This window comes from Prionailurus bengalensis, chromosome B4 (genome assembly GCF_016509475.1).
Source record: "Prionailurus bengalensis isolate Pbe53 chromosome B4, Fcat_Pben_1.1_paternal_pri, whole genome shotgun sequence".
In the NCBI taxonomy this organism is placed as follows: Eukaryota; Metazoa; Chordata; class Mammalia; order Carnivora; family Felidae; genus Prionailurus; species Prionailurus bengalensis.
Genome location: NC_057358.1, coordinates 90,431,639 through 90,444,093, shown reverse-complemented (window position 1 = coordinate 90,444,093; position 12,455 = coordinate 90,431,639). Strand labels below are relative to the sequence as shown.

Below are 12,455 nucleotides of genomic sequence, written 5' to 3'. Positions count from 1 at the left end.
ATGTGTTCTAACTGATGCCTTTGGCTATGTTTCTTGGAAGTTAGTTTAAAAACTACAACAGGGGCGCCTGGGTGGCTCAGTCGGTTAAGCGTCTGACTCTCGATCTCGCCTCAGGTCATGATCTCGCAGTTCGTGAGATACAGCCCGACGTCAGGCTCTGCGCTGACAGCACAGAGCCTGCTTAGGATTCTCTCTCTCCCTCTCTCTGCCCCTCCCTTGCTCGCTCGCTCTGTCTCTGTCTCTGTCTCTCTCTCTCAAAAATAAGTAAACTTTAAAAAAAAAAACTGCAATAAATAGGGGTACCTGGCTGGTTCAGTCAGTGCAGCATGTGACTCTTGATCTCTGGGTTATAGATTCAAGCCCCACATTGAGTGGAGAAATTACTAAGAAAGAAAGAAAGAAAGAAAGAAAGAAAGAAAGAAAGAAAGAAAGAAAAGAAAAGAAAAAAAGAAAAAAAAACCCTACAATAATATTTAAAATCAGTGAAAAAAAAATGACAGATTAAAATATTTTTGCCTTTATTACTACTCTGAATCCTTTATTACCTCTCTTGAGTTCTACATTTGAATCTATTATTATGGCTAATACTCCATTAAATCTCTGGGTTTAAGACTATGAGATTACCTAATCCAGCATTCCCCAAAATGTAATCTGTAAAACACTGGCTCTAAAAAAAAACGCTAACAGGTTGTTCTTGTGGGGAGCAGGGGGGGATTGGCAAGAATAAGTTTCCACAGTCCAACCAGACTGGAAAAATCAACATTACGTGGGCTTTTTAATGAAGATCTCAGAGATTTTCTTAATGCTGATGTGCATTATTAAGTATGTGGTATTCTGACACACCATTATTTTATGCTCCACTAGAAAAGTTAAAAAGTTGCCAATGACACAACATTTTCTCACACAATGGTTTAAACTGCATCCTGATTATCGAGATGATAAAATGTGAGAATAGAATTGATACAATATGGTAGTATGCAGTTTCTCAATTTGACAATGAGATCAGTTTACATGGCTTTAGTAGAACCAGTGTTCCTCCGGTTACAATTCGGAAAGTGATAAACTCCTAGTCCAAAGTTCTCATGAGGAGACCAAGGCCTAACAAAGTTACTGGACGTGGTCACACACCTGGTTAATGAGAGCCAGGCTCTCTGGTCTGCAGTGTTCCTGCTTTAATTTAGTCATTCATTACATTTCTTTCTTGAACTCATGCTTTGTTGTGCTTTAACATGCCCATTTTTTACTCACCCATGTGCTCACAGTCCATTCCCACCCCCATGCCGCCATCCCCCCACCCCCACCACTTCCTGCTAATTACATCTACACATTCCTTCAATATCCTTCAGAAGAACTGTCATTGCTTCAGATCCTATTCCAAGAAGCCAGTCTGCCATTCTGTGCAGAAAGAGAGAGGCACGGCGCTTCTCACTTCTTTTACTCCCTCCCACCAGAGCAAAACAAAGGAGGAAATATTTATATAGAATCATAAAACCATCAACTATATAACTTCTTTCATCCTATAGATAACAAAACTGGGACTTAAATGGCCATCTTCCTCACCAGAATGTACATTCCTTAAAAACAGAGATCACATTACTTACAATGTGCCATTATTTTGATACATAAGCTGATACTACTTATTTACACCCATTCGTTCATTCCACAAATATTTATTGAACACTTATTATGTGACAGACACAATTCTACTTGCTGAGATGCAGTTGTGAACTAAAGAGACAAAAAATTTCTGCCTTTCCAGGGATCACTTGGCAGGAACCAAGGATTTCCTACATTAGAAATAGACTTTGGCCGATCACCTTTCCCAGACTTTTTTGACATCCCACCCCCCTCCTTTTTTAATTTTTCCAGCTTATCCCCCTTACAGCCAGGGATTAAAGTCACACAGAATAAATTCTGGGAAATGTGAAATAATGTTAACACCTGAGGGTTATATCTAATTGTGAAAGGTTTGACAAGAAAGTTCTATCATGCTTAGTTTACAGATGAAGAAAAGAATAAAGGACACAAAACAGATTCATGGGGCCAGAAAGCAAACTGGTGGTAGAAATAACCTAGTAAGTACAGACTAAGCTTCTAATCTGTTTCTTCAAATACTCTAATGATTTAAATTAACACCCCATTCTGTTTGTAATTATGTGGCTAAATATAATAAATGTATCTATTGTTGAAGGAAATGCTTATCCTAACAGTTGAGTAAATTTAAATTCTATAAATGTATAGGTCTTACAAATCACTTAAATAACTGGTATCTTCATCATTTCATGGTATATTTTTTATAACATGCATTTTTAAGTGACTAACACAAGTGCAAACATACTAAATGTAAAAAAGAAAAGAGAAAAATATTAGGGAGTTGAAAATAAACAAATGGAAATTTTCATCTTTTAAATAAATGCTTGATTTTAAATGCAAAGGCACAAAAAGTAATTAGAAATAATTTGCCATTGCATCTCAGTGAAATCTTTTTATTTCAAAGCACTTTAAATTAAACTGTATCTGGCAAAAACAGTCATGGAAATTTAATTCCTAATTAAAATGTTTAGGATGAAGCTATAAACTGGAAGAGACCGACGACGACAGTCCATCAAGTATGTAACCTCAATATTAGAGAGTCTCCGGGAACTGCCATGCAGTCCTCATTCCTTCATTAAACATATGTTTAATGACAGCAAAAGGTGGCTCAGGCTTATCTGAATAAATCCTTCTATGATCTGATAGGTAACATTACTGTGAACATGTTTAGATGGACAAACACCTAATAACTTCACTTATAAGATTCCCCCAAAGTCCATATTGTCTAGATAATCTAACCCTGTAGAATTATCATTTGTTTTCAGAACGCATATGTTTTATATTCTTTCCAGTCATTGTTAATTAGCTGACCAGTGAATTTCTCAAACTAAAATTTGTTCTTTTGTTCGTCCCCATTTTCATCTCTGTTGCTACTAGATGTTGCTACATATTTGGTAATTACTAATGTACATATGAAGAATTTATCCCATATTTACCAACAAATTAACAAAATCCACATTTAACAAACCATATGCCCAACACCTTATTCATACAGATGTATTGTTCTATAATTTAGCCTTGTGCGCAAATAACTTTTAAAACTCATGTGGGAATTGGATGTCATACAGCAAGTTTTCAACATTAACATTAAAACTTTATTATGTCATAGAGCTACTAAAACATTTTTTTAGAAAAAAAAATAGCTGCATCAGAGCACTCATTAGTCAACATTTTAAATATAATTTTTCTTAGTTTCCAAAAATATTTTAATTCATGTAAAAAACTATTCATGCATAACAATCAACATGTTAAACTAATAACATTTTCAAGATTATATAAAAATTTGAAACACGGCAAAACAAAACGTGAAATTTTCTTTCATTCTTGGGTGGTCTGCTGAAGAAAATTTAGTTGCATATAATACTATAAATTACTGTTAAATCACTATTTGGATTTAAGATAAGTTAATTTATGAAAACTTGTTTCAGTTTATAGAAAGTCCACACATGAAAGACAATTTCGATGAGATGTCCAAGCATAAGGGACTTGGATCCTAATGAAAATGGAAAAAGGTTTTGCACTCTACAAATATTGTTTGAACATTATATAAGCAGAAAAATTTGTGGTTTGTAAATCCACATGTTCTTAACGTAATATTCTTGACATACTTTTGTTTAAGTTTTCACAATGCACCTATGTGCTAATGAGAGCAGTACACGTTCATGCTGTGAAAGAATGTAAACCTAGCGCCATCTACTGGAAAAGTAGGTACCATTCAATCAATTAATTGCGAATTATTTTGTGAATTGTGTGAGTTGAAATTTGTATGTCTATTTTTTAAACACTATGTTCTCTAAAAAGAAATCTCCCTCAAAGCATTTTAATGTAATCAAAGAAGTTAGGTAAGATGAACATGTAAGACAATGGTGAAACTGAAGAATGGAGGGCATTCACCCAAATACGTGGCCGAGAATTCCACTGGTGATATGAATAAAGAAATCAGGAATACTGTGTTCTAATCAGAGTTTTTTATGTTGGTTTCACGTGTATCTTTTAGAACACAGGTTCTGAACCTGTGGTCAAAGAGCCCTTCCCTTACGAGTTTCAGAATATCTAACAAAAACCTTTGAATTACATACAAAATTGTGTGTAGGTGCACATAAGTACTTTCTGGGAGAGAAGAGTCATAACTTTTATCAAAGAATCATGAAGATAGTTCATCTTTTCTTAACCATAAAAGGTTAAAAAATAAAACTGGAATAGAAGGCCAGCCTATGCAGTAGATGAACAGCACACTGATGATTTCAATTATTTTTTTTCAAGGTAAGTAAATATAATATTAGATGCCATTAATGAACTATTGCCAGCTCAAACTTGGACAGTAATTATTCTTACTTGTGGATGGTGATTTGGTGCCTATCTGTTGTAGTTCCTCTTTACAAATGGAAATTTTAAAGCACAGCAAACAACATTAATTTGCTCCAGAGAAAAGTGATCAAAAGAGCCGGAATTCCTAATTCTCATAATAAGCATAGTATGTACTTATTCCCTTCCTCAAAATTTTATCTACCACCAAAACCCCAACTGTTTGAGAGAAAAAAAAATAAAAACAAGTCTGGATAATATATATTGAATCTGTGTTACCCCTTTTTTGCTCTCTGTTAAGCTACAATGTGTTTTATATCTCAGGTATCAACTGCATTGGATAAAATGCAATAAAGTGAGAAAAGAGAAAGGAAATTGTTTTCCATAATACATTCAAAAGCCAACCAAACTATAAACTTTACTTTTAATCTTCCCATGCAAAAGAGGCTCAAGTAAATTTGTATTCTCTGTTTTAGCTATCACTTCACCTACATGTAAACTTTCCAAATGTTTATCCATTCACTTAACAAATATTTATTAAGTGCCAGGCATTGTGCTAAGCTCTAGAGAGTTCTAGTTATACAGATGATATTCTATGGCTTGCAAACACCATTTGCAAAATATCTCTAAGGCTTGTAATTTCTACATTAGAATATTATGATATGGTATCTTTACGAGCTGCCCAAGAGCCATGTGGCTCTTCAATCCATGGTGACTGTAAAATACACCAATGAAGTCAAGTAACAACCACATATTATGTGTATGATGTTAAAGAAAAGTATGATTTATCACCGTAATTAGTACTATTTAGACAAATACTTTCACTTGGCTGGAAGCTACCATGCTATCTAGTCTAAGCTACAATTAGACTTAATTTTTATCAAGCACTGAAACTATGTATAAAACTGTGCTCCCTAATCCCTCCTCAGATAATGCTTCAGTCTTGATTTAGTGGTAAGGAATTCTAATGTTCAAATGTGGAAAAGATTTCTGTTCTCCCGCCACAACGTGGCAGATTTTTCTATAAATTCCTAGCCATTAATTAGTTTCCAGATTTGATTAAGCCAAAGCCAAAAATAAAAACAAGTAACAGTTAATAAAATCACAGAATCTCAGAACTGAATAGATGATCTAATTTGAATTCTTCATTTTAAAGATAAAGAGACTGAGATCTGAAGAGGTTTACAGTCATGTTCAAGGTCACACAAGTTAACGACAGGGCTGTGGTTAGAGTTTTCTGACTCCTATCCCAGTGCTCTGTTAATACAAAATGAAACTGTTATGGGAAATCAAGACAAAATTCTGAGAGAGAAAGAAATTACCTTTAATTACAAACATGAATGAACCATAACTCAGATGCACTTAATGAGCCCTAAATTAAAATTATGCTTTATTTAAAAATAAGAAGTAAAAGAAGTCAAAGCTGAAAAATGATAGATCACTCTTCTGGGATGTGGCCTTCCTACAGGTCAATCCAGTTATAATCAATTTTAAGAGCCTGTTCCAATTATTTTTTAGTTCTGGAATTATTTTGTATTGAATAATACCTGAAATTAGTAGGGTACTGGCTAAGGAAGCAGAAATCTTTTTGATTTACAGAGAATTTTGTTGTAATAGGTTTTGGCCAGGGAACAGTAAATTAAAGCAAGACTCCAGACTTTCACCTTAATTTCCCATATCTCCAGTATTGGCCTCTTCCCTCCGTACTTACACAAAGTAATAAGGACCAGAATGCCCACTTCAACTTCTCTTTTCAAAATATAAATAGTTGGTTTTATTGCTATTGAACTTTATTTCTTCAACATTTCTATATTTCTAACAGTAGAATTCTGTTAGAGAAGTGGATGGTAACAATTTTACTAATATTCAAGTCATAAAATATGTAAATGCTGGAAGACTGACTTTCATTAACACTGTAAAAAGTAAGTGGTGCTTGAATGGCTAAGGAATTATGGAATACTATTCTAGCCAATTCATCTAGCGAATTAAAATGGATTTGCAGGCCAGAAAAGCAAGAGACTGAGTTTCCATCAGTCCTGGGTAGTTAGAATAAAAGAAACATGTACACAGGACTTGAATTCCGGTTCAGCAGGATGCATTAAGTAAAACAAAGCTATAAAAACAGGTTGAGATGGTTATTTCTCAAACATTAAGTGCATTTGTGGTTCGTATTAAAGTGAAAATAGTTAAATGAAAGATAGGACATATTTAAATGTTCTTAAAAGTCTATTATACTAGGAAAATTCATGATAGATCGATAGATAATAGATAAGATAGATAGATAGATAGATAGATAGATAGATAGATAGACAGACACAGAGACCTACAGTGAACTTAGTTAACATTTATATATTGTGCTTACTGAATTCCAGCCATTGTCCTATGCACTTTTCACATCCTCATCTACTTCATCCCCTACAGCAACCTAATACTATTATTAACTCTCATATTACAAATGAGAAAGACCTGGTACACAGCCAGTTAAGCGGCACGGCCAGCCTTCAAACTCAGACTCCAGAATCTGTGTGTTTAAGCCCTGTGCAGTAATGGTTACCGCTCAAGAATTATCAGTTTTGTCGAATTTATTGTTGAATCATTTTGATACCAAAATTTAAAGACACTTATATCTCAATTAAACAATTCCATCACGAAATCCTTTAATTCCATGATTCTAATATCTCAAGGAATATATTATTAATTATTTATTAATTAATGAGGTGTTTCTGTAAATACTCAGCCTCCTCTGTGTATAGAAAACTCATGTTACAAGAACAATATTGGTGCTTTTCACACTTTGGGGTGTTATTCAGTGGGAAACCTGGTTATATATAAACTAAATAACTCTCATATATAATGCATAGTTAGGAAAAAGTTCCACATGGCACAGGGACTGCGTTAATTGCTGTTCTCCCTCAAGCTCATATACAATTCAGCAGGTAAACCTTGTCAGTTCTACAACCTGAATCTCTCTCCAGTCCCTCCCCCCTTCTTTCCAAACCTGAGGCTCTCAGCACTTTCTGAGTCCCCTCCAGCCTCAAACTCAAACTCCCCCAGTGTTTTCTGTGGTGGCGATGCAGGGGCATGGCTGGCTCGGGGAGGAAAAAGTACTGACAGAGTGATTGGGGCCCTCAATGCATGAAGCTTCATTAGCCTCTCAAGTCACCACAAATAGACATAAAATCTATTTAACAACAACAACAAAAACAACAGCCGTTTACTACTCAAATACAGCTTCAAAACAAAGGTCTTAGCCACCCTTCAAATCAGGTTGCCATCCCAGCCTTCTCAGAAACATCTGGAACCAGCATGGACTTTCCATCATACTAAATCCATAATCCTTATAAAATGCAAACTGAGTCATGTTATTTCACCTTCTTCCCCTTCTCCAGGATTTAAATTCTTTAACACATCACCTAAGACATTTCATGATCTGGCTACCTTCCTTCCTCGCCTCGCGCTTGCGCTCCCCCACCCGAGCTGGCCATATTAAATAACCTGCCTCTCACTGGACATACCTTGCTCCTTCGGGCCTTCGTGTCTTGCCCACGCTAGTCCCTACCAGAGAGCTGTCCTTCCCACTCATTGGCCACCTGGCTAACTGATGCTTATAGATTGAGATTTAGCTTAGAAACTATATCCTCCACGAAGCCCTCCTTTAAGCTTCAGAGACCTTCCCTCCTTTCCAAATGTTTCCCCCCCCCCACCAAAGAACGAGGACCACCCTTCTCTGAATTCCCCTAACGTCATTCAGCCCTATCACCACACAGTTCAACGGTCTTCACACAGCACCATTTCCACCCTGTGCTCATTAGAGAAATCAGCTTGATCTTCTGTATCATTATATCCTCACTGCCCCACACAATGCCCGGCACTCACAGTTAATATTCAGTGAATGTTTAATGAGCTGGAATTAAATTCTCTAGACAATATAGCAATAGAGATATGTATATTAATAGAAAATAGAAATAATGTTGATAATAATGTTCACACAAAATATCTGACCATTCTGACTTTCATAATAAAAGTAAAATATTAAGTTCATGCTATAGGCACATAAGGCAATTTTGGACTTTCATGCCTCACTTGTGTAACAAGCTGAAAATCACATTTTTTAAAAGTATAGTGAGTGGTTCTAAATTAAGAACCAGTTGACACGTGCATGCTATATATGTTCTGTTTATTTGGTCATTGTTAAGTACAACATCATTTCTTTTTGACTATAATAAATAAGTAACTGTATTATACTACGGTTGTTCATTTTCATTTTTCCGTTCCCAAAGTAATGGCCACATGTGAAATGAAAACCATTTTCATTATCCTTTAACAAGAGATGAATATCCTATTTGGGTGATTTGGGGCAGTTTCTTATGAAGACTGCCAGCCTCTCATGAACATTATGATTTTCAGATGTGTAGTGTGCATTAAAGAACAAGAAGATATCATGAAATATTAGTGACAATTATAGACTGAACAAGGAAACTGGACAATGTTTCCAAGGGTTATAAGGATTGTGGAAATGAGTGTTACTCCAAGTAGAGTGGTGATTTATAACCAATTTCCGTCTTCAAATTAGGGCCCAAGTGAAAGAAAACGGAATTTAGCAAAACGTTCTGGTGTATCATTTCCTGCAGCAGAAACACCCACCCAGACCAGTGCCCTCACTAGGTACAGGACAAGAATCAGCAACCTGAGGGAAGCCCACAGGCTCGCAGGGCTACTGGCTGGCTCTTTGTCACCAAATGCAGCAGGTTGAATGCAGACATCACTGTGATATCTTCACCAACAAAACGAGAGGCAAAGAACAGGGGCAAGAGCTGAGTAGGAGAAAAAAAGAAAACAAAAACAAATTAAAACATCACAAATGTTAATTAACCACATTCATTGCACAATTGATGGTTACGGTTTTATCTGGAACTGAACACATGCACACAGTGGTAATAAATTTCAAATGCCTATTTTTCAAATGGTGAGCTTACTTGCAACCCAGGCTTATTTACATCTTATGAAAAAAACATACAAGATGTAAAAGTGTAATCTGTGAACACACTTTGCAAGAGGTCAGAAAAGAGACCAAGTTTAAAACAGTTGAAAAGAATCAGCATTTACTGAGTCCATACCATGTGAGAGGAACCGTCTGGGGCCTAATACACACACTGTATCATTTAATTCTTACAATAAACCTAGGAGGTAGGTTTTATCCCCCAGTACATATGTGAGGAAATCGAGGCTCAAAGGTCCAAGGGCACATAGCAAATAGCCAGTGGAAAAGGTACTAGAAAACCCTGTTTTATCTCACTGCAAAGCCACGCTCTTTCCTTTACATCATGTTGCCTCCTTCCAGCAATTATTTGTAAATCTCCCTCCCTGAAGAAGACTATAAAATATTGCAAGATGAAGAGAATCCTTTTGTTACAGTTTCTTTCTTAATCTTTTTTTTTTTAAATAGAGAGCCAAATACCCTACAGACAACCAGGAGACTTCACTTTAGAACGTGTTAAGTTTGAACAAAGCATAGCAAATAGGAATTTCCATCGGACCTTATCATTTATAATTTCTAGGCCAATTCTGTGAGTAATATTCACAACCTAGCCTTAAAAAGGCTAAAACTATTTTATAAAGTTCTGGAAATGAATCTATGTGGAAGAATCTCAAAACTGTGTAAGTGTTAAACTTTAGAGAAAAGTTCAGCTGGTATTTTCCTTCAAGTTTTGTACGATCTTGCCACTGATAAACTTCAAACGAAGCCTGGAAAATACTAGATTAATACTAACTTCTAATATTTTATTTTAAGTTGGCATCACAAGTGACCTTAACCACTAAATGTCCAAAAATGGACATAAAATGAAAGTCTTATTCATTTCCTGGCCCTCATCACCCCAGAATAAAAGTCTGTTCCTGGTCTCTTCTGACATCCTTGAAGAACAAACACATAATAAACAGTAATGTATTTTACCAAATCACTCTGGAGTATATCTGACAGAAATCTGCTTGTATTAACATACCTGAACTCTGACTTCTTCAAACTAAACTCGCTACAAACCTAAAACATTTTTGTGTTATGAACTGGAGACAAAAGGGAGGAAGAGGGAAGGTAAGTATCACAATGCACAGCCGAAAAGAACCATTAAACATAAATAAACATGTCATTTTCACGAGTGACTGCAGAACAGGGAAAAGAGCATTCCTTTGGAGCAGACTACTGACTAATAAAAGATCAAAGGTCTATACCTCACAACGCTATAAATAAAAACGTATTTTTTTTTCCATGTGACCTTCTCCGAGAGGAATAAAGTGTGCACGATGAATGTAATTACTTAGCGAAGCTGCTGCCTCATTGTGCTCCCACAGCTGACCATAAAACGTCTTCCTATCCTGTTTCATCAACTGCGGTACCAGGCGGCCTGCGCGCCTACCGATGGCCTCGGCCATCTGGCTTGTGTCAAAGCCAGCACACAGGAAGAAAGGGAGTGATGTCACTCTGCAGGTCAGGCAAAGAACAAAGATGCATTCTACAATTAAAAGCTGGGGGCCTGGAATACCGGGGGGCCCTCCAGCGTGATATGACTGTGTGATTTAACGTCCAGACTGGTGCATTTCTTTCTACCCAAAGAGCCAGGGCTCCATCTAGTGGCAAATTAGTTTTGCCCAGTTTTCTTTAAAAGCAAACCCCTGAAGTGTTACATTCGCACCAAGAAAGTACAACAACTAAAATGATCAACTTTTAGAGCAGTCTAGTATTTTTGCACTGAAGAATGCAAAAAGCATATTCATCACAATGCTCTCCGTTTTAAAATCCTATGAAGCACACATCTCATAGGTGAGGATTTGATAGAACCCTTATATTTTTAAAGCTCTAACCCTAATTATAGCAGAAAAACCAGCTAATTTTGCAAACTGCATGTAAAGTGACATTACTTACACACTACTCTGAAAACATGTAGCTAAGATATAAGGTGAAAAACAGTTCTAAAGAACGGACACGTGCATCCAGATGCCTTGGTGAAATCCAACTCAATCTTCTACATCAACAGAACACAAGAATCACAGTCAATATGGCTCTAACGTGATGCCAAGAGCAACTCTAGGACAGAAAAAGAACTATCTTCAGGCTGAACTGATTTATGTTTTAATTAATGTTTTCCACTTACATTTGCAGTAAATGGAATTAAATATTTTGACAAAGTGATCTAAAATACAGAACACATTTGCACAAAAGATGGGCTAGCACAGCGGATGCGTGAGCTATGGGGTCAGATGACCTGGGTTTGAACCTGACCCTGCTCCTAACTAGCTGTGTTATCTGGGACAAATTGCTCACCCCCTCGGTGCCTCAGTTTCAACTCTAAAATAAATGAACTGATAAAAAGCACTTGGAACAACTTCTGGCACAGAGTATATGCTTGGCAAATGTTAGCTGTTATTATTATTGTTGTTTACATGCACAAATATTCACTGTATTTTAAAATTACATGAATTAGCTATTTCTAACAGCCCATTTACACCCAATCCTACTTAGATATAGCAGGCCATTCTCCAAAGACAGAATCTTTTTTAGGCCAGAAAAACTTACTACTCTTTGATGCATTTCCACAGTAAATTATTACCCTAACAAAAATGGTAGGATCAAGATATCCTAAGGCTAACCGTTGATGAAACCCTTGGCGTGTGGCAGGCACTGCTCTAAGCACTTCAATTTACTGGCTCTTTTAACCCTCGTGGCCTTAAGAGATACATACGATCATTTTCCCATTGTTAGATGTAGAGGCATAGAGAGGTTAAGTAATTTGGCTAAAATCCTACATCCACTAAGGACTAGGGCACTTAAGTAATTGGACTGAAATGATTTAATAGATTTGAACACAGGCCATCTAGTTCCAGGGCCAGTGCTCTTAACCACACAATACAATTGACAATGAAAGCCTGAGGCTGTACCAACCCACTCTAAATACTTGATTCCATGTTTCCCTACTAGATAATGTGACTGACAATAAACATTCAATAAGGATTCAATTAATTCAAGAACATTATTTGAAGATTCTCTCCCTTGACACTGAGTG

At 36.3% G+C, this 12,455-nt stretch overlaps 1 protein-coding gene across 3 annotated transcripts in view; it reads right to left on the bottom strand.

Moving 5' to 3' along the window:
• The window catches only part of MSRB3 (methionine sulfoxide reductase B3), a 174,599-nt gene that overhangs the window by 134,803 nt on the left and 27,341 nt on the right, over nucleotides 1-12,455 (bottom strand). For 2 of the 3 annotated variants that reach the window (XM_043562958.1, XM_043562960.1), the window contains exon 2: nucleotides 9,086-9,212. The exons of the other annotated variant lie outside the window; for it this stretch is intronic. In XM_043562958.1, coding sequence (XP_043418893.1) covers nucleotides 9,086-9,161 — 76 coding nt within the window. In that variant the 5' untranslated portion in view covers nucleotides 9,162-9,212. The remainder of the gene's footprint in view (nucleotides 1-9,085; nucleotides 9,213-12,455) is intronic. 3 annotated transcript variants of the gene reach the window in all.